The sequence below is a fragment of the Opisthocomus hoazin genome, chromosome 14 (assembly GCF_030867145.1).
Source record: "Opisthocomus hoazin isolate bOpiHoa1 chromosome 14, bOpiHoa1.hap1, whole genome shotgun sequence".
Lineage (NCBI taxonomy): Eukaryota > Metazoa > Chordata > Aves > Opisthocomiformes > Opisthocomidae > Opisthocomus > Opisthocomus hoazin.
The window spans coordinates 16,844,892-16,871,384 of record NC_134427.1 but is presented as its reverse complement, the minus strand read 5'-3'; the positions used below and the strand labels follow the sequence as shown (position 1 = coordinate 16,871,384).

General features: G+C 53.2%; 4 protein-coding genes across 4 annotated transcripts in view; 3 read left to right on the top strand and 1 right to left on the bottom strand.

The window, feature by feature from the left end:
• Positions 1 to 515, top strand: part of SEPTIN6 (septin 6) — a 31,491-nt gene extending 30,976 nt beyond the window's left edge. The window contains exon 10 of the mRNA XM_075435908.1: positions 4 to 515. Within this exon, the coding sequence (XP_075292023.1) occupies positions 4 to 13 (10 nt within the window). The 3' untranslated portion in view covers positions 14 to 515. The remainder of the gene's footprint in view (positions 1 to 3) is intronic.
• A 929-nt stretch (positions 516 to 1,444) lies between these two features.
• On the top strand, positions 1,445 to 9,387 carry NKRF (NFKB repressing factor). Its single transcript, XM_075435677.1, has 3 exons — positions 1,445 to 1,695; positions 5,112 to 5,233; positions 7,019 to 9,387. Exons 1-3 carry the CDS (start codon positions 1,502 to 1,504, stop codon positions 9,007 to 9,009), a joined length of 2,307 nt encoding a protein of 768 aa, XP_075291792.1. The 5' UTR covers positions 1,445 to 1,501; the 3' UTR covers positions 9,010 to 9,387.
• Positions 9,388 to 11,750: 2,363 nt separating this feature from the next.
• On the bottom strand, positions 11,751 to 20,979 carry UBE2A (ubiquitin conjugating enzyme E2 A). Its single transcript, XM_075435575.1, has 6 exons — positions 20,706 to 20,979; positions 20,337 to 20,417; positions 20,215 to 20,240; positions 14,761 to 14,850; positions 13,616 to 13,704; positions 11,751 to 13,194 (listed from the first exon to the last, which is right to left on the bottom strand). The coding sequence occupies exons 1-6, from the start codon at positions 20,747 to 20,749 to the stop codon at positions 13,066 to 13,068; spliced, it is 459 nt and encodes a 152-aa protein (XP_075291690.1). The 5' UTR covers positions 20,750 to 20,979; the 3' UTR covers positions 11,751 to 13,065.
• A 1,702-nt stretch (positions 20,980 to 22,681) lies between these two features.
• STEEP1 (STING1 ER exit protein 1) lies at positions 22,682 to 26,272 on the top strand. Its single transcript, XM_075435666.1, has 7 exons — positions 22,682 to 22,846; positions 23,036 to 23,153; positions 23,260 to 23,301; positions 23,388 to 23,526; positions 24,062 to 24,151; positions 24,300 to 24,392; positions 25,161 to 26,272. Exons 1-7 carry the CDS (start codon positions 22,723 to 22,725, stop codon positions 25,221 to 25,223), a joined length of 669 nt encoding a protein of 222 aa, XP_075291781.1. The 5' UTR covers positions 22,682 to 22,722; the 3' UTR covers positions 25,224 to 26,272.
• Positions 26,273 to 26,493: the final 221 nt, after the last annotated feature.

Sequence of the window (26,493 nt, the reverse complement as noted above, 5' to 3'; positions counted from 1 at the left end):
TAGCTTTTTTTAATCTGTCTTCGCCAGCTGCACTGGGTCTGAGGGAGAAGACTGCCACTTCTAGAAGAGTTTAAGGGTCTTGCGTCTGGGGAGGGGGGGAACAAATCTTCAGTGTTAGTGTCTTGGGACGAAGCTCTTTTACTGACTTGCATGGTGTCGTCTAAAATTGAAGCATCTTGTAATTTGTGTGACAAGACAGGGCAACACGGGGGAGCTGAGTGTTTACCTGGAATTTTGAAGAGCAACAGAATTGTGATGTTTGGACTAACGATGTAGCGAATACGTTTTCAGACATTGTTACGGGCGTATTTCTAATTTTCTCTTTAAAAATGTAAATGTTGTGGGCTTCTGTGGGGCGTGAAGCCTAAGGGATGTTTTCAATATGCTGTTGGTTGATCGGCTTTGGAAACTCTGCATTCAGAGGCAAAGGAAAGAGGAACACAGTGCAATGTGCTCTACTGGCAGCCACGAAATATTTAACAGAGAAATAAAGTAAAAAGAACTGTGTGTTTCCATTGGTGTCCTCCTGTGTCTCACCGCCTGATTAAACAAACTCCATCGGCTGCTGGACGTGGGTCGAGGGCTGCTTCCTCCCTCGCTCAACCCCCTCTTCTTCTGCAAAGTCGGGAAAACGTTCGCAGTGGCGGGAGGGAGACAGCTGGCTGAAAAAAAAAAAAAAAAAAAATAATAATAATAATAATAATAATAATAATAATAGTGATCCACCCGAATCCCCGCCAGCGCGCTGGAGCCATCCCCGCGCCTCTCGCTGCACCGTCCTGCCCGGGCTGCTCGCCGCGTGCTGGGCCCAGCCGCCATCTTCCCTCCCCCTCCTGGGTTGGGTTCCTCCTGTGCGCGGCGAGCGCTGCGGCCCCAGCGCTGCTCCGCCCGACGCCTTTCTAACCTCAGTGTACATTGTAAATAAAAAATACGAAAGCCTGCCCGCCTGCTGTCCTGTTTGCTGCTCGCGTGGCCGGGCCCAGGGGAGCTCTGCCCCGCCCGGCCCGGGGCGCCGGCGGGCTCTGGGCCGGCACCGTTTGGGCGGGGGCCGCCGGTCTGACGGGGTTTTCCCGTCGCCCCCCGGGCAGCAGCAGCCCCGCGGCCCGGGGAGGCCTCGGCCTCGGGCCCCGTCCCCGCGCTGCGCCCGCCGCCGCCGCCAGGGGGCGCCGGGGAGGGCGGGCGGGCGGTTTCTCGCGGCGTCTCGCGCGCTCGTGACGCGCCGCCACGTGACGCGGCGCCGGCCGGGCCGCTCCGCGCGAGTGAGGGGCGAGCTCGCGCCACACCGGTACCGGCACCGGTACGGGCGGGGGCGGAGCCAGGAGCGGGGAGGGGGCGGGGCCGGAGCCGGGCCGGGCCGGCGCTCCCCGGCGGCCCGCAGCGAGCCGCGGCCTGGTCTGCACGTGGGGCCTGCTATCCGCCGGCACGCCCCGGCCGCTTCCGCCGCGCCAGCGCCCGGCTCCCACCGGCGGGGCCGGCCCCTCCGCCCCGGCCGCCTCCCGCCATGCCGCCGCCGGAGCCGGAAGCGGTGCCCGAGTCGGTGCTGGAGCAGTGGCGGCAGTACAATGAGACCGAGCGGCAGTGGGGGCTGCGCCGCCGCTTCATCCTCCGCCACCTCCACGGCTACCCCGGCGCCGCCATCGACCAGCTCCTGGCGCTCTCCGTCCTCTGGACCAACCACGTCTTCATGGGCTGCAGGTGGGGCCCGGCGGGGCGGCCCGGGCGGGGGGCAGGCCCCGGGGCGGGGTGCAGGCCCCGCGGCGGGAGGAGGCCCTGAGGCGGGGGGCAGGCCCCGGGGCTAGGGGAGGCCCCGAGGCGGAGGGAGGCCCTGAGGCGGCCGCCCCGGTGAGGCCGCGGCAGGGCCCGGCCGCTCGGCCCCGCTGCCTGCCGGGGTCAGGCGCGGGTGCCCCGGTTCGGAGGGCCCCCCTGCCCCCCCCCCCCCCCCCGGCACCCCCAGGCTTCGGGGCAGGAGTTCGGAGCCGTTGCGGCTCCCTGGGGCTCCCGGCGTGGCCTGGTGCCGCCGGGCTGGGTCCGGCCCTGGCGGCCTGGTGGCAGGCAGCCCCGGAGAGCCGGGGTGGGTGAACGGAGGGGGCCGGTGCCTGGAGAACTCTGGCTCCTGGGCGGTTCTCGTTGCTCTGTTTTTGATGTGTTTGTGGCTGGAGGGGAGCAAGCTGCTGAGAAAGTGAGTTTGTGTTTCGGAAGTAGCTGTGGGTGCCCCACGCCCGAGGGCTCAGTGGGCGCGTGGTGGTTGAAGCGAGGAGAAAGCGTCCCTCCAAGCGTGAAGCAGCCTGCATGACCCCCTGCAAGCTCAGTTTTCCGGACGCACGTAGGCCCGGTGGGTGGGAAAGGTTTCCCGTCGTCAGGAGTGCTGTTACCGTGCAGAAACCACCGTAACCATAACTAGCCGGGTTGTGGAGGTCTGCGGAAACGTCACCCGCGTCCCGACTGACACTTTGGGTGCTGGGATTATTTTTAACTGGACGTAAGGCTTTAAGGACAGAAGCAACTGCTTCACAAGTAACTGCAGCAAACCGAGCAGTGGCAGGGAGCTGGTAAAGACTGAAGGGCATACAGTTTGACTTTTATTAACGATACTACCCCGAAGCCGTGCTGGGGAATATCTTGTGTCACTTGTGCGGAGCCAGGTCAACGCATTTAAATGTAGATCTGCACGTTGTCTTATTTCTTCGTGGTCCAAGTACTAAACTGTTCTGCTCTGCAAGCAACAAAAATGAACACAGTTTTAAAATGGTTTCAAATTCCAGAGCTTGAGTAGTGTGTTAAAACTGAGGATATCTTCTTAAGATGTAGTCCCTTTGGTCCATTAGCTCATCTTAATGCATTTATGTGCTGTCTTAATGGAAGGCCGTCTTCGCGACGGTGCTCATGGGAACCCGTGCAATAACACGGTTATAGGGTGCGGGAGGCAGAAGTGAAGAGCTAGGTGCCAAGACCTCAGATCCTAAAAGATGTTGCCGTTTGGGCCTGCAAGTGGACATACTTTCCCTGGGGAGCATCTCTGCCTGCAACACTCAGGGGAGACGTGAGCTGTAGGTTTAGGCATGATGCGGTGCAGAGCCGTCACCGGTGATGAGGTTTCCCCAAAGCTTGTGTTGTGCCCGAACGTGAACACACCACACGGGCACGGTGAGCACGCTGCGCTGTTAAGGAGCACCCGGCAGCTTTATTCGGGGTTGTCTGGGGCAGGGAAGGGACCCCCACCGCTTTCTCTGGAGCTGCCTTTTGCTGCTTAGGGAGAGCTGTTGCTGCTGTATCACGTCCATAACTTCCAAGCTGGTGGGGAGGGTTGTTGTTTTCTCTGAAGTTTGTTGGTTGGATTTTGGCTTGGTGTTTTTTGCATTTGTTTTTTTTAACATTGTTCACTTGCTAGCTAAAGACAACCTGTTTGTCAGAGTAAATACAAACCAGAGTCTTTGCTGATAAAACCTGAGGGAGTGTTCTGCTGGGGGATGGCCTGGAGAATGTCCAGAAGGCTTAGAAAACATGATCTGTGAGGAAGGAGAGAAGTAACGGGATTCATTTGGTTTAGGGGTGGATGAGGGAAGACGCACATCTTCTCAGATACGTTAAAGGTGGCTGCCAAATGGGAGGAGGGAGGAAAGCGTTGTGCTCCAGAGCTACTGGGACCAGGGTAAGAGGTAATGTACTGGAGTGGCACCAAGGAGACTGCAGGGATTGGAGGCATGGGATTCCTCTGCTGCCACGTGCAGTCTCCGCAGCTTGGGGTTTCTGAGGCCAGGTTAGACAGACACGTGTTGGGACTGGTTGATCTTCCCCCGGCCGGAAGTCTGAGCCCTGAACACCTCCATCCTTTGCGAAGAAGAGTGGCACACCCGTGTCAGATCTAACTCTGTTCTTGCACCTAGCTGGAAGAGGGCATCGTCCTTCATGTTCCCATCACAGGTAGCGTTCTCTTCTCCCTGTAAGCCAGAGAGGGGAACAGAGATTCCCACGCCTCTCTGCCGGGGGCCGGGCTGCGCTGGGTACCCGCAGGAAAAGCAGGGACCACAGTAGTGTGTGTTCAGAGTTCTTGCCCAGTGATTTAAATAGATCCAAGTTCTGCCTGACCCTCTCAGTCAGTCAGGAGCAGGAAGGACGTTTCTTGAGTGGGGAGTGGGTCGGTTTCGAGAGCCCTGGAAACAGTAGTGTTTAAAAGCTGGTGGAAGTTACTGCAGCACTCGCTGTTGGGACAGTTGTGGACTCCTGTCCATGGGCAGTGACCTGATGCTTTGTGGCTTTCGAAGGTGAGCACACACCATGGGACAGGTGCGAGATTGCTTTTTCTCCTTTCTGAATCACATTGTGAGGCTGTCAGAGGCTGGTTTCGGGCCACATTCGTAGGTTCTCCTTGGTTAGAACGGTTTGGGTTTTCTCTTGTTTGGTTTCAGCCATGAAAATGGCTTGAAAACGTGACAGAACCCCGGAGCAACGGAAAACTTAGATGGTCAGGGATGTAAGGGCGAGAGGGATGGGGCTGTGCAGCGCATGTCCTGTCTGTGCGGGCCCGTGAGCCTGCTGCTGCAGGGCCAGGGCTGGCACAGAGCTAGACACAGCTCCATCGTGGCGCGGGGATTTAAAGCGTTTCTGTTGCAGCTGCCGGGCTGGAAGTCAGTATGGCTTTTTAGAGTGGCCGATGAAGGCTGACCAGTGCCTTTGTCACCTGACATCTGCGATTTCAGTATCGGTGACGTGCGGTCCGCGGCTGCTGACCCAGACAAGGCTTCAGTGCCAGTCAGTCGCTCCTGAAGCTGCAATGCCCACGGAGACACCCCTGTGTTCCTAGCAGCCCTGCCAAATGTTACATTTTGACAGATAATGTATTTAAGTTTAAAACACCATCAATTTGGTGGCTGCACTGGTGGTTGTTCACTTAGAGCCCGGTAGCCGGTTAGCTGGTGCGCAGGCTGTCTGCCAGCACCCGGCCAGCTATGGCACGAGGCCGGGGGTCAGGACCTGCGTTAATATTCGGCAAAATCAGGGGGTCTGTGGCAGCTTTAGTTCTTATCTTGCATAGTACGAGCTTGTATGTGCGTGTGTGTTTGTCTGCTGCTGTGGTTCCAGTGCTAAAGCGGTTTGCTGTTGAATCCACACAGATATGGCTTGCAGGTCATGGAGAAGGTTCTCAATATGGCTGAAGGCATCGATGTTGGGGAGATGAGGACGTATGAGTTGGTCCCTAACAGGAAGCTGAAACGATGCCGCTCTCCGTCTGACAGTGAGTATATCCACCTGTGTGTCGAGGGAGATGCCTGCTTGTCGCTGTTCGCTGGGCATTAGTGGGAGCGCGGGGAGAGCAATGTGCCACGGGGCCGCTGCCAGGAGAGCCGGCACGGCAAACTGAGGGGAAGCGACCGTGATGTGCTCTGCTGGACTGCAGCCGCTTCCCCGCCTCTGCCATGTTGTGGGGCATACATAATTCATGCAGAGTTCTCTTTTTTGCTTAAGAAAATGTCATTTGTCATTGAAACTACCAGGTAATTGATTTTCCCTAGTGATAGCGTTAGGGAATTGAATCTATGTAATTAAATATCTCTGTGCCCTTCGTCACTGTGGTAAGGGGTGATGTTCCGACCCGAGAAGGAATTGTACATCTGCATGGAGATGTGGAGTTCAGCTTATGGATTTTGAGTGACAACCTGCCTGGAGCATTGCAGGGTGGTGGTGGGGTTTTTTTAGATTTTTATTTTACTTTTTTTTTTTCCCCCCCTACTGGGTCTGGAAGAGTCCTGCAGATGTCAGCCCGGTCCCATGGTCTCAGGGATCGATGTTCCAGCTGTAGCTTTTCCAGTGGAGGAAATGCAGTGGGCAGAGAGGGCTGGCTCCATCCGCCGGCTCCGCTCCAGCAACTCCAGAGCCCCTTGCCCTCTCTCCAGAGGGAATTGCTCACGTGCGCTGGTGCAGGCTGTGGATGTGCGCAGGCAGCCCTGGCTTTGTGAGGCAGCGTCAGTCAGTAGTTTGGCTGTTTGAAGGTCAGACAGCACGGGTCTCCTCTAGGCTTGGAGATCATCCCCAGCTCTGCCAAAGTTTCTTCCCTTACTGTGACACCCAACAATCTTTCTGTGCTTCCATGAGCTGGCTGCAAAAAAAAATAGTACTTTTCTCCCGTATTTTGTCTGTCTCCCAAGCAGCAGCTCTAAGAGGAAGGGTTCCTGTTGCCTGCTATGCAGACAGCATAAAGAGCTGTTCTGCTGGTGAGAGCCTTTAGGTGCTGCTGCAGTGCAACCGTCAAAATACCAAACTGAGCAAGAAATGTAAACCTTGCCATAATTCATCAAAACTGAAGACCAAAGGATGTAACGCTTGTGTAAGGCCTTTGTCACCTGATTTAAATATGAAAGCCTGTTTGTCATTGAATGATTTGGGTTGGAAGGGACCCTATAGACCATCTGGTCCCAACCCCCCTGCCCTGAGCAGGGACATCTTCCACCAGACCAGGCTGTTCAAAGCCCTGTCCAACCTGGCCTTGAACACTGCCAGGGAGGGGGCAGCCACAGCTTCTTGGGCAACCTCTGCCACTGCCTCACCACCCTCAGAGTATCGTAGGACCACAGAATGGCTTGGGTTGGAAGCAACCTTTAAAGGCCATCTTGTCCAGCCCCCCTGCAGTGAGCAGGGACATCTTCAGCTGGATGAGGTTGCTCAGAGCCCCGTCCAACCTGGCCTTGAATGTTTCCAGGCAGTAACCACCTCTCTGGACAGCCTGTGCCAGTGCCTTGCCAAGCAAGTGGTTCAGACCTAAAATCCATGTAACTAAATACATCAGGATTTTTGTGTGGTAGCTGTGGAGCTGGGAATAGCGCTGTGGTGACCTGCACATCAGTTAATGGTCGTATTTGATCACTTGTGAACGTCTTCAGGAGGAAACCTTTTGGTTTGTGGCTGAAAAGTGGGAATGCTGTGTTCAGAGCCTGCAGGCTGCTCCTGGTGACTGTTCTGTGAAATCATTATCTCCCTCTCGCAGCACGTATTGGTAATTTTGTCGCTGTCTTCCACCCCGTAGGTCCAGAGCTGGAAGAGATTCCCGAGCCGCCCAAAAAGGTGGTCCCCAAGTTCCGGGTGCGCCCACGTTTTGAACCCATACACTTTGTCACCAGTGCTGAGAAGGGTGACAAGAAGGAAAATTCTCTGGATAACCAAATGCAGGAGGTGAACCAGGAGGCAAATCCAAACAGCATAGTGCAGTTGGCTGAGAACTGTACAGATTCTTTTGCGAGTGCACGAGAGGTGGATCCCCAGCTCCCCGACTCGGCTGGGCTTGGCTTTGCAGGCCAGGCAGCAGCAGCAGCCAAGAAGGCTGTGGGCGGCATGGACTCTACTGCAGGCAGCATGTTGCAGGTCTCTGTCCCTCCCTCAGCTATCCAGTCGACATCGGAGACTTTCCCCCCGTCAGCTATAATGCTGAAGCAGAGTTTTATCGAGAAACTGTCAGCAGCTGTCTGGAAAAATCTTGCTAACCCAGATGCAAACACTGGGACTGATAAAATTAACTTTACGTATCTTTTGACACGTTCGATTCAGGCATGCAAGACAAATCCTGAATATATTTATGTTCCTCTGAAAGAAATCGCCCCTGCTGACCTCCCCAAGAGCAAGAAGCTCCTAACAGATGGCTTTGCTTGCGAAGTGCGATGTCAGAACGTCTACCTGGCCACCGGTTACGCTGGCAGCAAAAATGGATCCAGGGATCGAGCGGCGGAGCTGGCAGTCAGGCTGCTGAAGAAGCCGGTGGAAGTCAGAGTTGTTCAGCGGAAGTTCAAGCACACCTATCACGAAGACTTGGTGGTGTGCGAGGCAGGCGTGAGTCGCCCAGATTTCCCCCCTGCCCTCAAACCTCACGAGGAGTTTGTCGTTGCCAACAGGGACTGTGTCCCCATGCAGCCCGGCACCGAGTCCGTGAAAGGTTCCACTAACACCAACAAACACTGGACTAGTTTTGTCCTCACAGAGAATGCCAGCGACGCAATTGGAATACTTAACAATTCCGCCTCATATAACAAAATGTCTGTTGAATATAAATACGAATTAATGCCCAACCGCTTGTGGCGTTGCCAGGTGTATCTGCAAGATCACTGCCTAGCCGAGGGATTTGGCACTAAAAAGACCAGCAAGCACGCAGCGGCTGAGGAGGCGTTGAAGATTCTGCAGAAGATGCAGTCAAATATAGCAGCCATCAGAGTGACCCAGGTGCAGAAAGTGGGCTGCTCATCGCGGGGCTCCGGAAGGAAGAAGGACCTGAAGGACCTTGTGATCTACGAGAACTCCAGTAACCCAGTGTGTACGCTGAACGACACCGCCCAGTTCAACAAGATGACGGTGGAGTACGTCTTTGAGAGGATGACGGGCATGCGGTGGAAATGCAAGGTGCTGCTTGAAGATGAATTCATCGCAGAAGCAGTTGGAGTGAAGAAATCTGTCAAGCATGAGGCAGCAGAGGAGGCCGTGAAAATCCTCAAAAAGACTCAGCCAACTGTTGTTAATAACCTGAAGAAAGGCACCGTGGAAGACGTCATCTCCCGAAATGAGATTCGGGGTCGATCAGCAGAAGAGGCTTTCAAACAGAAGATCAAAGAAGACAACATTGGGAATCAAATTTTACGAAAGATGGGCTGGACGGGCGGTGGCCTAGGGAAAGACGGTGAAGGAATTCGAGAGCCGATTTCAGTGAAGGAGCAGTTTAAAAGGGAAGGACTTGGGCTTGACGTCGAAAGGGTGAACAAAATCGCTAAAAGAGACATCGAAGAGATCATTCGAAACTATGCACGCTCAGAAAGTCACGTTGACTTGACTTTCTCTAGAGAACTGAACATGGACGAGCGGAAGCAGATACATCAGATTGCCCAAAAATACGGTCTGAAAAGTAAATCTCACGGGCAGGGGCACAACAGGTACCTGGTGGTGAGCAGGAAGCGGCGCAAGGAGGATCTGCTCGACCAGCTGAAGCAGGAAGGCCAGGTTGGGCACTACGAGCTGATCATGCCTCAGGCCAACTGAGCCTGGGGCTCCCGTGCCACCGGAGCATCCTGGGCGCTGCGGCCGTAGACCTGGAGAACTGATCAGGCCCTGCTCGGGTACGGTAGCACAGCCCAGAAGCAGTAGTGCTGTCCTGTGTGTGTCTTTGATATGACTTGTTCCTTCACGTTTTCATAGTTTTGTAATAGCAAAAACGCGTGTCCAACGAGAAGGAATTTGACATCGTTGAAAATTATGGTTCCCTTATTCTTCTTGACAAAGGAAGAAAAAAAATGCCCTTTTTTTAAAAAAAAAAAAAGAACAAAAGAATAAAAAGCAAGTGAAACAGGAAATGCGGTCTGGGGGAATAAACTTGTATGTAAAGTTGGTATTAATGACGGTAAAAATAAAATTTTATTTCTGGAAAAAAAACGGGATTTGTCACACTTTGTATTAAAAAAAAAAAAAAGGTGTGAAAACTGCATTTATTCTTGAGAACTACAGAGAGGGAGGGCTCGGTCTCTGCTGCCGGCGTGTGCAGAGAGGTGGCCGTACCCAGCTGAACAGCGCAGTTCCACGGAGGTGCCCGTGCCGACAATTACTGGATGCAGCTGTGGCATCAGCGCGGCGGACGAAGGTAATGCTGGTGCGTCTTCGCTGCAGAGCGCAGCTCGACGCGTGCAGATGCCAGGGTGGAGTGCGAAATACAGAAGCTGGAGGTAAACGCAGAGCCCACACGCAGAAATGCTGGCAGATCTGTTACGTAACTTATTTTTTTGCTTTGAACAGAAGCTCTTTAGTCCTGAGCAAAATCAGATCTGTGCTTGATCATTTCCCCGCTCCGTTACTGTACCTGTGCTTGTGATGCCCCGCTCCCCTTCCTGGTGCTGCTCTGAGGCGTGCTGTCCACGGGCTGTCTCTCCGGGAGGGGAGACGCTGCCGGGCAGGTCTCTCCTTGCCTTTCCTCCAGCAGGAGCACGGGGCTTCGCAAGCCTTGGCGAACGCTGGCTTCGTGCTTGGAACCCATGGGGTGAGGAAGTGGCCTTGGAAGAGCCACGCGCGAGACGTGCCTGGGGCTGCTGGGGTTGCTTTCTGTCGCCAGCAGGACCCGCTGAGGATTCTTTAATGCAGAACCACACCTGATGAAATATTTTGTTGTCTGTTCGCGTGTTGGTTTGTGTCTCAGCTATTGCTTTTGTTTTTCTGCCACCTGTTCTTGCCTTGCCATCTTTTTACATCATCTTCTAGCATTTACCCCCACCACCCGTTGTGTTTTCTTTTTAAATACTCTCAGCTCTGAGGAGAGGGTGACCGACCCTGCAGCTGAGGCAGAATGTCCTGGAGCGGGGCAGCGAGAGGCATGTTCAGCCCCACAGGGCGCAGCGGCTGCCCTGCCCGGGAAGGCTTGCTCAGGAAGAGGGGTGCAAGCATCCCCCCTGCCTGGCTGCTGCTCCCTTGGCCTGCAGAAGCAAGCACATGCTGCGGCTGTCTCCGTGCAAAAATAATCTGGCAGTTCATTCTGAAAGCGTGTTGGGTTTTTGGTTTTGTTGTTTGGGGTTTCTGTGTGCGCTGTTCCCGCTCTCTGCTTCTGAATTCCGCTCCCAAGACAGCCGGGCGGCAGCAGATGGCCGTGTAGGAGTGGAAGAAGCCTGTTGCTGCCTAGGCAGCTATTCCTGCAAGCCGGAGCGCGGCTACTCTCCCTGGCTCGGCTCCAACACCGGGCGATGCCCAGAAAGGCAGCAAGCGCCCTGCTGCTGTGGGCGGGGGGAAGAACGCGCCTCTTTTGGCTGGGCAGGGGTCCTGGCTCAGCACAAGTCGCCCTGGGGACAGGTCTCCGTGCGCCTCGTCGCTGCTGCGCATGGGGCCTGGCTGCTGGGTGGGCTCTGCGAGCTCGAGCATCGCCAGCCGCTCCAGTGCCGGGTCCTTCGCAGAACCACGAGCTGTCTGGAGAGCCAGCGCGTGGGTTAGAAGTCAGTTGGTGGATGGAGGCCTCACCCAAGAGGGGTGCAAATGGGGTGGGGGGGTGGTGGGGGTGGGGTGTTTGGGTTTTTTTTGTGCTTTTCTTCCAGTTCTGTGCTGCTGCTTCCTGGCTGCCCTGAGGCCACGCTATGCTTTTTTCTCTTTCAGGACTGGCAAGGCAAATATGGAAATGGAGGGACTGCTGCAAGGGCTTCTGTGCCACAAGCATGTCTTGGAGGAGTCAGAAAGGGTTCTGCATGCAGTGGGTGGCAGGAATTCCTCCAGCTGGTGCCAGGGCTGTGGCCAGGATGCTTCCGGCTGGCTGCAGTCACCCCAAAAGGCTGCTCCCGTGAGACAGCGGGACAAGCTGCTGTCACAGCCGGTAGAAATCCCCATTTAATGCTTTGAAGGAGCCAGCAGCTTGCACCTTAACTGTAGCGCTAAGCCGCAGTACCAGCCTCTGTGAAGTATCAGTCTGTCCCTCATAAGATGGGAGGAAAATAAGTATGATTCCTCTATCAGTTAATTACTGAGCCCTGTAAGCTGCTGCAACTGACTCCATCACAGGCTCTTTTTTGCCAACAATTTGCTCATAGGCTCAACGTGGTGCAGAGCCTCCTGCAAGTGCTTTTCTTGCTCCGACTCGGGTCTGTTCCCCCCCATTTCTCTGCTCGTTAGCTGGTCCTTCATGCCCGTCACCGCAGCAGAGATCCCCGCAGCACGCTGACCCCTCTGACTCCTGCTCCTGTCTGCCTGGGGCTGGAGCCCACCGCCACCTCCTGCCCACCCAGGGAAAATAACCACAGCTCTACACCTCTTGCCTATTTATACAATAAGCACTAAGGTTACACTTTATTTACAACTTCTGAAAAATGTACAGTTTCTTACATGGGTTACTTGTGCAAAGTTAAACTTCTCACCTAACAGACCAATGTGCACACACAGACATGGGAACAGTGGACAACACAATTGTCGGCTTCATCCCACACTGCTGCTTCAGGTACTGTATCCCAACATACAAACTTGGCCTTTCCAAAAAAGTCAGGACTTACAAAGGGTTTTTTTCAGAATTGAAAAAATACTTCCATAAAACTGAAGGGAAACTAACTCAAGCATGCAGCAGTAGCTCACACAAACCACACCGTAATCTACAAAGAGCAGAAACTGCAGAGACTCCAGTGCCTACCCCGCGCTTTCTTCGAGTAACTTTCCCCAAGGCAAAGTTGGATCCCAAAGTACTTTATCTTTCTCAGCTGAAGATAAGGGGCAGGAGGAAGACATGGAAGGAGAGCAATTCCACCCCTGGAACGCTTCAGGGTTTACTTCTTCCTCAACATGGAAGGCCTTTCACTCAGTGTACCACAGCTCTACCTCCTTTTGTCCAGTAATGACTCAGGGACAGGGATACAGAAACGTACTGAGGCAGTCTCTGCAGGCCTGTCCTTTAAAATAAAAAAAAAAAAAAAGCTGGGGGTTGTTTCTCACCCTAACCAAAGCTCAAAGTACCACAACTGTAGTGATTTATGTAGATCTGTACATAAATCTTGCATGTGAAGTGCAGAATTAAACAGCATTCCATGGTCTTACAAAACATTTGAATTGGACTCAATTTCAGAGTTGCTTTTTTTCCATGAGTCAGGAGTTGGTGAACCAATACAAAAGGGAAACGAGAGGTCATCTCTTCACTCAGTACTTACAAATGCAGTAGGGTCTAAACCAAGAGTAGAGGTAAGTGACCAGCCTGGACAGATCAGCACTTTAGTTAATATCAGTTAAAAAACGTGTATGTATATAAACATCCCTTTTATCAAGCTACACATAAGCATCACTGTGTATAACACAATTACAATTAAAAGCTTAGTGTACACTACAGAAATGCACAATACTGCCCTAAGACTGGAGAGGGACCACAGAAAATGAACTCAGCATCAGTAACTCTTTTGCAAGTAACCCAAGTACAGAACACGTGACTTCAAAGTGGGCGCTTTCGGATGTCCAAGGAGAAGAAGCTTCAGCGAGGGAGGGCGGCGACAGCACAACAGCTATTCTGCTTTCAAAGTAAATGCTAGGAGGAAAAAGATGACTCGGACACTTTGTTTATTTTCCTCATCACAGAGTGTTCATTTGCATCATCCTGGGTCAACAGTCACGCCAGCTCTGTTCTACTATTGCAGAGACCCGTTTTTCGTATTCCCGCTTGTTCTCCTGGTATAGCTGAGCTGCCTGGCTGTTCGCTGGGCTGTTCGGATTTGGCTCATCCAGTAGGGACTGCGCAAAGAGAAAGAGATTCTTAGGCACTTCAAAGCACGCATGGCTTGCTGACGCGTTCCTTGAACTACCCGTACTAGTAATGGTGCGGAAGTTCATCTCGACCCAGGTACCGACACCAGCTGCGAGTTCCCGGAAGCCGTCGCTATCGCTCTTGCTCTCCGCAGCGCAGGCGGCTGCATAACCAACAGCCCAGCAGCACGACCCAAGCAGAGCCATCGCGCCTTGGGTCCTGCAGTGCCCACCCGCCTGCTGTTACTGCCTGGCCAGCTCACACCCGGGAAGCGTTCGCACCTGAGCAGGTATCAAGGTACCACTGCTACACTGGCTACGGGGGCAGGGGGAAGGGGAAATGGCTTCCCCAGCTGCTTTTGTCAAAGCACCCTAATTCCAATCTGCCTTGTCACGCCGAGTTTTTTACCTGTATGGATGTTAAGATGGAGGAGACATCGTAAGTTGGGCTCCAGCGGTTCTGAAGAATATCCAGACATATACTACCGTCTGCATAGACTAGAAAAAGTTCAAGAAGAATCGCTTAAAACGGAAGTTGTACAGCTACTCAGTTTTGTTCCTAGTATTGCCTGACCCTGAAAACCTGCGTTCGGACAAACACCACAGAGGTCAAAGGCGTCTGGCACCTAAACCCAGCAAACAAGCCTGCAGGGAGGAAGAGGTGAAGCTTGCCACCAACAGCTGCCCGAGGTCTTTAACCTCAACCTCTGCTTATTCTTCAGCACCAAGCTTCTCCGTGACATTGCAACTACCACTATGGAACAAATGTAAAACCATGAACAGACTTTAAGGCAAAAAAATGTAAGCTACCCACAAGTGACCCAAATAAAGAACATGAGCAAAAAGCTGATTACACACAAGGTCTCCCCAGAAATTACCTACAACAGCCGGCATCGAGTCACCTTTCTCACGGCAGCTTTAGAAGAACCTTCCCTCAGCGCACTTTATACCCACACACGCTTACTTGCTCCGTTGGAAAGTTTCAGGTTTTTCTTCACAAATCTAGTATTTGTTTGGAGGCAAGGAGTACACCTCCAACCTTTAATTACCAAGGAAGAGGATTAATTAAGTGATCTTCCCATTGCTGGCTGTAGTTGGAAATTAGCACTACATTTCAAGGCACATCATTCTTACAGGCATTTTGGGAAGAAGAGGGATAAAAGACACCTACATTCAGCAGCATCATTACGCTACGCGTGCAGTATGTATCGACAAAAGTCCAAGGCACTGCTGTTTAAGTACAAAATCTTCTTCTGTACGGCTGAACACAGCAGCTGAGAGAGAAGAGCGTCTCACCAACGCTGTGCTGTAACACCAGACGGAGCAGAGGCTCCTTTTATCGCCCCTTTCCTTTCAAGCCTGAGCACTGCTCACACGTTCATCCTCACCCAACTACATACGACCACACTGCAACTTTGCTAGCTTATTAGATAGTGGAAACTTTTACAATAAACAGACCTTTTTCTACAGCACTATAGCAAGCTATAACAAAAAACCCCCAACCAAAACAAAACCCAAAACAAACATTCAAAAAAGCACTGTCTAAGTACTTACCATTTGGATGAAACATTTTCGAGACGAATCTAACAGTAGGCGGCTTATTCGGATATTCCTCTGTGAATTCTATTGTAAGCTTGAAAGTTCCTGGAGGTGGAAGAGAGGTAAGCAACCTTTATTCAGAACGAACTTCCACACGGGCTGAGTAAGTAGCATGCTGCCACAAGCAGAAGCCAATCCTGCTGTGCTCAGACACGCAAGCTGGATGTGGAATACAGACTGCTTGGTCCTGCAACGATTCTTCTGCTCTCTTCGGAGTTAGTTAATGATTAACTCCGAGGTCCTAGACAGTACCTGTACGAGAGCTTCTCCTGTGACTGACTCTTACGGCTAGAACCACCACACCAGTAAAGGTTTGTGTAAGGAAACAAATCTGCCCTTCCACAAAGCCTAACCCCAGTGCACTGCAAAAGCACCACAAGCGGGTGTATAACCATCTGTGCAACAGGCCGTGATTTACTAAGCCCCACAGACTGGAATATGCTATCATGATAAGGACCTTCTTATTTATTTCCTGTATAAATTTCAAGAAAACACATTTTTAATCAACAACTGTGAAACAATCAGGTTTTATCGTAGAAAGCAGCTACCACATCAGACACTTTAAAACAAAAATCTGATTGTTTACTTCACACTAACTAGTCTTCCCTGGAGAAAGACTGATTAAGCGGAAACAAAAACTGTGTAGTTCAGTCCCAATCCAATCGTTTCAACAGCCTGCACCAACATCAGCTATTTTAGCCCTTCTCCCCAGGCTGTGACAGCCTGAGAACAAGAAGCCTGTCAACTAAGCTGCGTAAGTACGGGTCCAAGGGACTAAGCACTGCTAGCGATTCAGATCGGTAACTATGGAACTCTACACACTCCACGGTGAAACACGCAAGCTCCTCTCTGCCACGCTGTCGCCTCAGACCAACCAACCCGGGAGGCAGCATACAAAGTTCCTGGGTACGCCCGGAGAGAAGTATCTGAAGCACCTTCCTATAAACACACAGGTCCCCTGTAAAAGGGATGCACCTTACAGTAACAGCCGTAACCAGCTGCCAGGGCAGACATACGACCTTTTTAGACAAGGCACTCTCACCTGTCAGTGACAGGTCTTTCCCCCCGCAACACTCAATGCCCAAACTGCAACTCAGGGGCTCAGATATAAAGCTCATCCTTGCTTCCTACTGTGAGGGAGTTTTCCAGGACTGATGTAATTAATGCACTCCTGCGTTTGGCTGGCAAACATGCGCCAACAGTTGATGGCCGGAGAACAAATTTTTTCAACCCCTTTTCCTTCCCCCCAACACCCCCCCCCCCCCAATCAGCAAGGACCTGCAGTATTTCCCAGGGACTCCTTCCTTTATAAGGAGATAAACTATACCACTGAGTTACAAGAAATGAAGGTCACTGTTTCAACGTTCCAGTTTGCACATGAAGACACAGTACCGACGCTTCAGAGCTTTCTGTACAGCAGTGGGAAGTCCCAACATCTCAGAAGTAAGTTTTTGCAAGTTTGTTATTTATTAGCAGCCTAACAATGTAAGAGCAGAGAGCCAACAGCATGCGATCTTACTGTAAAACAAAAGGAACAAGAGTAGTATAGTTAAGTGTTCAAATTCACAGAGGTCTGCACTGGGGCTTCCAAGCTTTACTCCAGCTAATCCAGAGGCACAGAGCCAGATCTGAGATCAGTTTGAAAGCCAGCACTGGAAAGTTAGTAACAACTCCTACCAGCTGCAAACATCGGCCCCGGACTACCTTTCCTTCCCTACACGGTGGCAATCCCAAGCATTACTGGCCCTTCAGAACCGAATGCTTAGACATTTGATTCTAAATCTTAGAGATTCCCAGCCCTCCCCACCCCAGTTCTGGTTCTCAGCAGCCTCCTCATGAGGCAGGGAAGCGGACGCTTTCTTCTGTGGAAGAGTGACTAAGCAAGCAGTAGGCTGAAAACTGTGCACAAACCATCAAGTAGTCGAGTTCAACAAGCATGCTTGAGAAAATGAATGCTACGCTGGAGCGCTGACTGAAGTGGGAGCAGAGGGGAGAGATAAGATGGCCAAAAAGCAGTAACAAGAGCAGTTTGGTCTTCTAATCCATTTATAACTGCTGCAAGAAAGGGAAGCTATCTGTTGCACCAGGAGCAGGACAGCACTACCTTTAACACAGATCTGCGCGAGTGGTTCGACAGCTTCCAGCTGGAGCACCCACCTACTCAAATTCCCAAGTCAAGCCCCAGAGTGGAAACGGCTGTTTGAAAGAGCTCCACAGTACCCAGCACCTCACTGCCGAGCTTCCTTAAAGGACAAATCCAGAGATTCGAGGAACCAAAGTCCAGGGGTCACTCACACCGAAAGCCCACACAAGTCAAACAGGTATCACAACACACACTGCTGGGGATGAGGCCTTCAGTGTCCAACCTCTTCTGTCACTAATTTTAAAGCCTTCAGCTGGTATTCCTTGCAACTTACCCTACACAGCCAATTTTAAAACATAAATTATCATATTCACTGTCATTATGGATATTAGGATCATCACCAACCTTAGGAGAACATTCTCTTTCCTCTCTTGTACTTACCTTGTCGATCTGCTCCTGCTGCCTTGGGATGTGGGACCCTCACATGGCTAACTGGGAGGCTCCTCCACAACCTGTGCAACCCCCGTGTCCCTGCCGGGCCCTTCTCGCTGCGAGGAGCGAGAGCAGCCTCCTCCACTCGACTGTCCGTAAAGCGCAGATGATCTCCTCCTCTCCGGCACGAGGATACAGAATCCATATTGCGCAAGCCAGGACCAAACCACGCAGAAGGCAAATGCCTTGCTTTCTCTGTTCAAGCCTCCTGCACGATGACAGGAAGGTAGGATACTGCAATAGCTGTGTTACTTCTCTCTCTCCAAGCCAGGAATCCTGCACTAACCACAGTATCACCATCCGGTTTCAAAGAAACAGGTCTGAAGGACTGGGAGAGCCTGGGTTTCCATCCCTGTGACGGCGCTACCACTTTAGATGCCATACACATACAGATTCTTAGAAATATGGTGAAGGGCAGGATAAATATCCCCAGGGTCCTACTGCAGACACCTGCAATCGAATCCTCTCGAACCAGAAGACAGAAGTTATGCTGCTGATCTAAATTAGTAGCTGCTCCTAGGCCGAGCCAGCCTGCGCACCAAGTTGTGAAAACACCCTCTGAAGTCTGGGGGTGGAGGGGAAGGAGGGTTGTTAGCTGCATTATGCCGCACAGCAAGTAAACAAATGCCTTTGAACTTCAGTTTTTCAGTTCAGACAAAGCTAAGAAACCTCAGAAGCTGAGACTGGAGAAGGGCCTCACCAGAATGAGGATAAGGAACAGTAATTCTCACGATGCTGAAATTATCACAGCTCTAGTTCAACAACAACTACTCACAGGCTACTTTCACAAGAACGAAGGTATCTGAAGTCTTACAGTACCACCAGGAAGTGACAGAGCCTAAACGCTAAAATACAAAGCGACTGCTGAAGAACGCTGCCCTGCAAAGGCTTCCTCAGAAGGACTACAGAGCTCTAGCATACCTTTGACTCACAAGGGCCTGCACAATCACAAAGCAAGCCCAAACTAACAGCTCAATACTATTAAAGAAAAATTCCCTTAATTCTACCTACATTAAGCTAAACTGCATCCGAACGGTGCTACCATTATGTGACCTGTGCTACTCACTCAATGGAACAGCACAGCCGAGGCACCAACACACCCGTATCTCTAGGCACCACCTAGTATTTTGTTATCTAGCACAATGTAAGATACGTCCCCGAGAACAGGAGATAAGCCTATCCTGCAACACAAGACGTATCTGTTTTCCTGAGTGCATACTGTGAAAACACACACTTTGCTACGAAAAGAGCATCCATCACACCCCGAGATCGTATTATTAGATCAACCAAAGCAGGAGGACAGCAGGAGCAGACTCAAGCATCTGTTTGAACTTCAAACTGCTGCTGTGAGTGCAGCGTGTCTTAAGTATTTGAGATAAAGACACAGTGCTGCCACAGTGCAAAGCACAGATGAAATCAATATGTCAGGGCTCTCAAAAGCAGTCTCTAACCTTCCACAACTATATGAAAATATACAGAAAAGAGCCCTTATGGCACCTGTTAACCCCACACTGAGCAGGAAGAGCCTGAATGGGGAAACAACCTGCATTTTAGCACACTGCAAGGAGGTGGCTTTCTGCTCCAAACAGTGAATCACTCTATTAGTGGCAGTGCACCAAGAAGCAAGGCAGCTCTAGCAGCCCTCACAGAGGTTTGAGGGAGCCTCTCTTTAAGGTTTACAAGATGAGGTAACTGAATACATTCCGTCTACGTGCTCCATTATGCGATGCTATGGAATACTCAAGTTCTAAACATCAGACTTCTGAAGCAGCTACTAGACCAAATTTCTTAACTAATCGAACACATTTAGAAAATTAACTTTGGAGTTTTCTTGGTCCTGAAATATTTAAAATCTTCAAAATCTTCATAGAAAAAACAAATCTGCAATTTACCGGCATGCCCACAGGTGCTGCCTCCAAGGATAAACAGAGACATACAAGTTAGCCAAGAACAACATTAAGAGTTAAGGAATTTTTTCTGTGCTTTTGTCATGAGTCATAGAGATCTAGGATTAATTATAGCCTGCACTGAAAGTATCTTAAAAAAAAAAAAAGCATCCCTGATTTCAGTTAGACAGTATTTCACGTCCAACAAGTTTTCACAGAGATGCTGAAGAATTTGTACAGCATCAGTAAAACTACAAAAGACAGCAAGACCAGATGGAAACTACTAGGACACAAGCATATTACAAGGACCTATTTAGTCGGCTTTTAAAGCTAAAAAGTTCTCTTAATCTTTAACGCTGAGCAATACTAACTGTAGCAGAGTGAAGTAGACGCCAAGAAGAGAAAACAAAAAAATCTGTTCTGAACTTCCTCAAACATTCAGCCCATTTCCTACTCTGTCTGACTCACATTGGGACTTACTTGCAAAACACTCCCAGCCATCAGAAAAAACAGAACTCAAAACAAAATGACAATGGTACTATACCAGCTTTTTGGCAGTTCTCCATATATGAGCGTCCCTAAAAAACATGACCCAGGGTTCCACAGAAAAACCTGGAGATCCTTAAAATGGTAGATTAAACTAGGCTTAGGACAGCCCAATTTAGCAATTACAAGCAAGCCCCTACAAGCTAATTCATGTACTTCGGTAAATCAACATAGCAATCTAAACCTATGATGCTTTCCGGGAGTAAGATAAAAAAATATGTATCTATTTACATCAGTCCTGGCGGGATGTGTGGTCAGGTGAATGCACACCCACGTCCCCTCTCCATCCCCAGGCCCCCACCTGTTGCAAAGCCCACGGCAGCGACCCACCAAGGCCGTGCCAAGCCGCAGCCGTTTACCCCGAGAAAGCCAAACACCAGGCCTGCCCGCAGCCGCACTCACCGTCCTCAAAAGGGGTCCCCTCGGGCCTAGAGGAGGGAAGAAGCAGAGCAGAGCGTTACCCCGGGCAGCCCAGCTCGGACCCCCCCCCTCCACCCGGCCCGCCCCCGGCGCCCCCGACTCACCCGAAGATGACGGCGTTCCACACCATGATGTTGTTCTCGGAGGGGGCCCCACTCACCCCGGCCGGGGGATCCTCCTGCAGCCTGCAGGGCACAGCGAGGGCTGAGGCGCCGGCCCCGCCGCCCCCCTACTCCCCTCCCCACTCCCGCGGCCGCCCCTGCGCACTTCGCGTAACCCAGGCAGGTAGCTACACGCCCCTGCGCAAACAGCGTAACCCGCAGGCAGGCAGCGTCGACCGGCGCTACGCAATCAGCGGAGCGCGCCCTACCCCGCCGCCATGTTGTGCTGCCCCCCTCCTCCCCCGGTAGAGCCGGGCCTTTCGTTCTCTTCCCGCCCGCCCCCCCCCTCCCCTCAGCCGGTGGCCTCGGTACCTCTTGAAGTCCCGCATGAGGCGCCTACGGGCCGGAGTAGACATGGCGGGTTCGGGGTTATAGATCACTCATACACTACCGGAGGGAGCACGGGGCGCCCGGAGACGGCGGCGGCGGCACCGAGCTCCACCTGAGGCGGCGGCGCTGACGAACAGGAGCGATCGCGGCCTCTACCACTGAGGCGGGCGCGGGGGGAGACCCTCGGCTGCACCGGCTGCTGCGCCTGCGATCCCGGGACGAACCAACTGCCGCGGGGAGGGGGGGGCGGGGCCGGATGCCGATGAGCCCCCGGCCCAGCCTCTACCACGGCGGCGCGGAGGCGAGGGGCGGGGCCTAGGGCGGCGGGGGCTGTACCAACGGCTGCGGCGTGCGGGGGTGGAATGTGGCCTGTGACGTCATGGGGGGAGGGCGGGCGCGCGGGGAAATGGCGGCGGCGCGGGGCTCGGTACCTGCGGGAATGTTCCCGCCCCGTCCCCTCTGTCGCGGTTTAACCCCGGCCGGAAGCCCGGCCCCACGCTCACCCCCCCCCCCCCGGTGGGATGCGGGGAATCGGGAGGGGAGAAGTGAGCAAACGCGTGCCTCGAGGTAAAAACAGTTTAATAGGGAAAACAACAACCCCGCGCGGGAGCAAAGCAAACCGCGGAATTCCTGCGCCGCTGCCCCGGGCGGGCCGGTGCCGGGACGGCAGGGCTGCGTCACGCGGGGCGGGGACTGCGGCAGGCCGGCGCCGTCACTCCGGCCTCACGTGCTGGGCGTGACGTCACACGGCGAGGAACGTCCCCGCGGTCAGCCGGGGTCACCTGTCCCCGCTCTGCGTGCGGCCCCCGGCCTCCTCGCCGGCGCGGTGGGGTGAGGAGCAGGGCGGGCTGCGGCCCTGTGCGAGCGCTGCTCGGCAACAGCCCAACCCCCGTGTTCCCAGCGCTGATCCCAGCACAGACCCCAGCACTGATCCCAGCCACAGCCCCGTGCGGGGAAAAGCGACTGAACCCCACCAAAACCAGCACAACCTGCTATGCCGCCCTTCCTGCTTCCACAGAGAGCTTTTCCCAAGGGAAAATAACCTCTTTTCCACCTTTTTTTTCACAGCCTTTGGGAGTAAAGTATTTCTCTGTGCTGTTGCCCCGGGCAGGCCAGACAGGCCCCGCTTCTCCAGCGCATCCTCACTCGTAACCTCTGGCCATGCAGCCATGTGGGCAGGCGGCTTCGAAGAAAGACGCGGGAGGAAAACCCAGTGCCCTTCCCAGAGCGGAACACAACCAGTAACACCAATAAAACCATCGCTCGCCTGGCTGCACGCAGCATCTCCCCTTCTCAGCCCTTCCTCCTCTCACCCAGCCCACACAGTGGGGAACGGACGAGCTCCTGGAGCTCGCCAAGGCTTTGTCTGGTGCCTTTAGGTGTGCAAGGAACCCCCATTAGCAGAAACACCCCGTTAGCAGGAGCCCCTGTTAGCAGGAACACCCCGTTAGCAGAACCCCCCCCCCGTTAGCAGAACTCCCCCGTTAGCAGGACCCCCTCATTAGCAGGACCCCCCCGTTAGCAGGAACCCCCCGTTAACAGGAACCCCCCATTAGCAGGACCACCTATTAGCAGGACCCTCCGTTAGTAGGACCCCCCGTTAGCAGGAACCCCCCGTTAGCAGGAGCCCCGTTAGCAGGACCCCCGTGGCTCCCTCGCCCGCGGCCGCAGCCGCCGGGAAGCGCAGCCGAAGGGCCGCGGCGCCCCCGCTCCCAGTGCTCCCGGCCCCGCCGCGCCCCGCCCGGCCTCGGCGGTTCGCGAGCAGAGATGACGTCAGGGCCTCGTTTTCCCGCTGTCACTCGCGCGTCACTGGGGGGGGGGAGGGGGTGAGCCCCGCCGGCGCGCGCCGACAGCTCCGCTCGGGAGCAACGGCCGCGCCTCGAACAGAGGCGGAAAACCGGCAGAAAGGGAGCAGGAGCGGCCGCTGCCCGGGCTCGGCGGGCGGAGCCGCAGCCGGGGCGGGGCGGGAGGCGGGGGGGGGGCGGTCCCCGGCGCCGCCATGCCGAAGGTGGTGTCTCGCTCCGTCGTCTGCTCCGACACCCGCGACCGCGAGGAGTACGACGACGGGGAGAAGCCTCTCCATGTCTACTACTGCCTGTGCGGGCAGATGGTGCTGGTGCTGGGTGAGCCGCGGGGCTGGGGGGGGGGGTGCTGGGTTCCCGGCGGGGTGCGGGGCCCGGCGGGGTGCTGGGTGCCCGGCGGGGTGCGGGGTGCGGGGTTCCTGGCGGGGTGTGGGGCCCGGTAGGGTGCTGGGTTCCCGGCGGGGCGCGGGGCCCGGCGGTTGCGGGAGGCCCGTCCCCGCCGCCCCTCAGACTGCCAGCTGGAGAAGCTGCCGCTGCGGCCGCGGGACCGCGCCCGGGTGATGGACGCCGCCAAGCACGCCCACAAGTTCTGCAACACCGAGGAGGAGGAGAGCGTCTTCCTGCGGAGGTGGGACGCGGCCCGGGACCCCCGGGCTCCCCGCGAGGGTCCCTCCGGGGACCGGGGCCTCACCTCCCCGGCTGCGGCCCGGTCCCAGCTCCGTTCTCCCCCACAGACCAGAAGGCATCGAGCGGCAGTTCCGGAAGAAGTGTGGCAAGTGAGTGGCGGCTCGTCGCCGGCGTGAGGGTCCCCGGGGTGGGGAACCTGGGACCCCCTCACAGCGACCTGCGCTCCCGCTCCCAGGTGCGGACTGCTGCTCTTTTACCAACACCAGCAGAAGAACGCGCCCGTGACCTTCATCGTTGACGGTGCCGTGGTCAAATTTGGCCAGGGCTTTGGGAAGACAAACATATATACTCAGAAACAAGAACCTCCCAAAAAGGTAATCGGCCTCGGAGACGTAAAAAGGCGCTCTCTGCTTGTCAGAAAGGTGCGGTGAGTAAAATCCTGTAATGGCGGGGGCAGAGGGAGAAAAACAAGGAAGAAAAGGACCCATAAACAGTAACTCGGTTTGGTGTCTTCTCCCTGTTCGCCCCAAGTTTTCCTTTGCAGAGGTCACTCCAGTTTGGAGGCCTAAAGCTAAAGGAAAGCAAAATAAGCTTGGAAATCTGGAGTGTGCCTGATGTTTAGGCTCAGTTAGCAGAAAGTTTCCGTTTGTAAGTAGGTCACGTTGGTAGCCTTGCAGAGCGATTCTCAAAATCTGGCTCATTATTACGTATCGGTGAGTTTGCTTCTGGTAACGTCAGCTCTGAGCCCAGAAATCAGTGGGGATAATTCTCCTTTGCCACCCACGGAGCTCAGGTATGATTTGCCCTTAATGACTTGCATGAGAAGCCTTGAAAGCTTTGGAGGGGGCAGTGATCGCTGGTGGCAGAGCCGTTGCCAAGGTTTAACAAAACACTCGGCTTCTCACCCAGGTGATGATGACCAAACGGACCAAAGACATGGGCAAGTTCAGTTCTGTCACAGTGTCCACCATTGATGAGGAGGAGGAGGAGATCGAAGCGGTGAGTTTCATCTGCCCTGAGTGGCAGTCACGTCTGAGCTGGGCAGCTGTCTCAGACACCGACCCAAGCCGGTGGTCATCTTGCTGCTCGGACGAGGTGTTGGTACTTCGGCGTTTGCTGTTGCAAAGTGACATTGTACATGTTTCAGAGGGAGATTGCAGACTCCTATGCACAGAATGCAAAGGTGATTGAGAAGCAGCTGGAACGCAAAGGCATGAGCAAAAAAAGACTGCAGGAGTTGGTGAGTGTTTTCTTTGGCGTTGAACACGAATCCCTGAGATCTGTTGGCTTTGTACACAAAAACTATCTTGCAGATCGGGCTACAAGTGTAGAGAGGTTCTGGTACAGTCATAGGTAACTTGTAGCTTTGTGAGGATGGCTTTTCCTTTACAGGTTTTATATAGATGTTCTTCTAGTCCTCCTGAACTTGAAATCGTATGCAATGACCTATAGAGCTGACTGAAGAGCAGCCTGCAGAGCATTTGCAGGGAGACCTTCCATGACCTGTTGGACAAGGAACAAGGGAAGGGGAAACCAGGCCATGGCTTTGCCAACCAGAGCACCCCTAATGCTGTGCTCTCAGGCCTGCTTGGCAGAGCAGGTCTTTACCGTGAGGCATCAGGGCAAGCTAAGGCCCTCGTGGAGGACCTGCCAGCTCAGCTGCTACCGGAAGGGTCACTTGCAGGTTTAGTGGCAAGAACATCATGGCTGATCTTACCTGTGGTGACAGTGGAGTAGTAGATGGCGGGGGGGGAAATGTGCAGCTTCCACGTGAGAATAGAAAGTATGAAATTGTCTCTTGTGCAGGTAGTCTTGGGCTCTTCATGATTTTAAAGGTGGTCCTCACTTTGTATCTCACGGGAGGAGGGAGGCAGCAAAGAACTCAAGCTACTCTTGCTCCTGGTGTGAAAAGCTTGCAGTGGTCAGACAAGAAGACCAAACCTCACTGGAGCACTGAAGGGAAACGCATCCAGATGTTATTTCATTCTGTCTTAATTTCCTTAATCAGGCTGAGCTGGAAGCCAAGAAGGCCAAGATGAAAGGAACCCTGATCGATAACCAGTTCAAATGAAATGCTGCACATCTGCTGGGTACTCGGGCACCGGAGAAAGCTACCAGGAGCTATCGCAGATCTGTCAACAAAGCAGAAATAACAGACAATGTTTAAGAGCAACGTGCTGCAACCAGCTTGGAGGATGAGTACCTGTCTGTCATAAGTGGTAGTCTGGTACCAATTTTAATAATTCCGACAGCACTGGAGATTTTGCTGAAACTGCAGTTCTCTACAGACCCAGTGTTATGAGCAAGCTGTTCCAGCCAGAATATTTTACTTTTGGGAAGATCTTCGCTGGGTGCCCTCCTGAGTTCAGTGCACCTTTAGATACCTGTCTTTTTATTTTGGTAGTTTTAAATATGTGAGATTTCCATAAATGCATTAGAACATTAGGTCAACTGTACAACAAAGAAATTAATTACAAAAGTGAGTCAAAGCTCTGTGCCTGTTGTTCATTTTATTTTAAATGTGTCCAAAACGTGCAGCGGCCTGAAAGATGTGTGGTTCCACGGCAGCCTGAACGACTCGGCTGCGAGGCGTGGGGGTCGTGCAGCTCCTCGCCCTGCCCAGCGGACTGGCTGTCCAAGGCAGCCAGCACAGGCGCCACTGCAGCTCTGAAGCCTCAGCCCCTGCTGAACATCAGAAAGCCGCAGCTGTACAGCATTACACTGCCCCACCGGATACTGCCCGATACAAGAACACAAAATCTGACCCTGTTTTAAACTACTGAAAACAAAAGTGCCTGCATGTTCTATCACCAGCGAGTACAAATCCATACGACTGGCGATCATTTGAAGTACAATACAACTGCACGTCTGAGATAACCCATTCTGCAAAACAGCACCAGTCTTTGGAGTTGTCAAATGTGAAGGAGAGGGAAAAACTGTTTTGAATGCACTGGCCACTGAGGACTTGGATAAAGACCACATTAAGAATGGGTATGTAAAGTACCTCGTTTGGGAAATAATATTTTGCGTCTCTTGCGTGATGTAATAACAGTGCTCTGTAGCCCATGTCTTTGTTGCTCTACCTGGGATTAAATACCATGTTATGGATTTGAACTAAAATACTTTTCCTAGCATGTTCTTACTCTACCAAGTATCGTAAAATAATGTGAGTAATGAACAAGATGCTTCATCTCCCACAGTTATTAGGGAAGACTTCCTATAATCAATAAAGATTTTGCATCTGGTTTTACAACCCTGACTGGGAGAACTCAGGTCTGCTTAGTCGAAGGATGTATCCTTCCTTTCTTTGGGAATATAAGGTGTAAGGGATGGAGTGCACT

What these genes read in the sequence shown, in the direction of transcription:
- NKRF (XM_075435677.1), top strand. Translation starts at nt 1,502, where the DNA reads ATGCCGCCGCCGGAGCCGGAAGCGGTGCCCGAGTCGGTGCTGGAGCAG. An exon ending in CACGTCTTCATGGGCTGCAG is followed by an intron (nt 1,696 to 5,111) that starts GTGGGGCCCGGC and finishes GAATCCACACAG; the next exon opens with ATATGGCTTGCAGGTCATGG. An exon ending in ATGCCGCTCTCCGTCTGACA is followed by an intron (nt 5,234 to 7,018) that starts GTGAGTATATCC and finishes TCCACCCCGTAG; the next exon opens with GTCCAGAGCTGGAAGAGATT.
- UBE2A (XM_075435575.1), bottom strand. Translation starts at nt 20,749, where the DNA reads ATGTCTACTCCGGCCCGTAGGCGCCTCATGCGGGACTTCAAGAG. An exon ending in CTCATGCGGGACTTCAAGAG is followed by an intron (nt 20,418 to 20,705) that starts GTACCGAGGCCA and finishes TGTGCCCTGCAG; the next exon opens with GCTGCAGGAGGATCCCCCGG. An exon ending in GAAAATGTTTCATCCAAATG is followed by an intron (nt 13,705 to 14,760) that starts GTAAGTACTTAG and finishes AACTTTTTCTAG; the next exon opens with TCTATGCAGACGGTAGTATA.
- STEEP1 (XM_075435666.1), top strand. Translation starts at nt 22,723, where the DNA reads ATGCCGAAGGTGGTGTCTCGCTCCGTCGTCTGCTCCGACACCCGCGAC. An exon ending in AACAAGAACCTCCCAAAAAG is followed by an intron (nt 23,527 to 24,061) that starts GTAATCGGCCTC and finishes CTTCTCACCCAG; the next exon opens with GTGATGATGACCAAACGGAC. An exon ending in AAAAAAGACTGCAGGAGTTG is followed by an intron (nt 24,393 to 25,160) that starts GTGAGTGTTTTC and finishes TTCCTTAATCAG; the next exon opens with GCTGAGCTGGAAGCCAAGAA.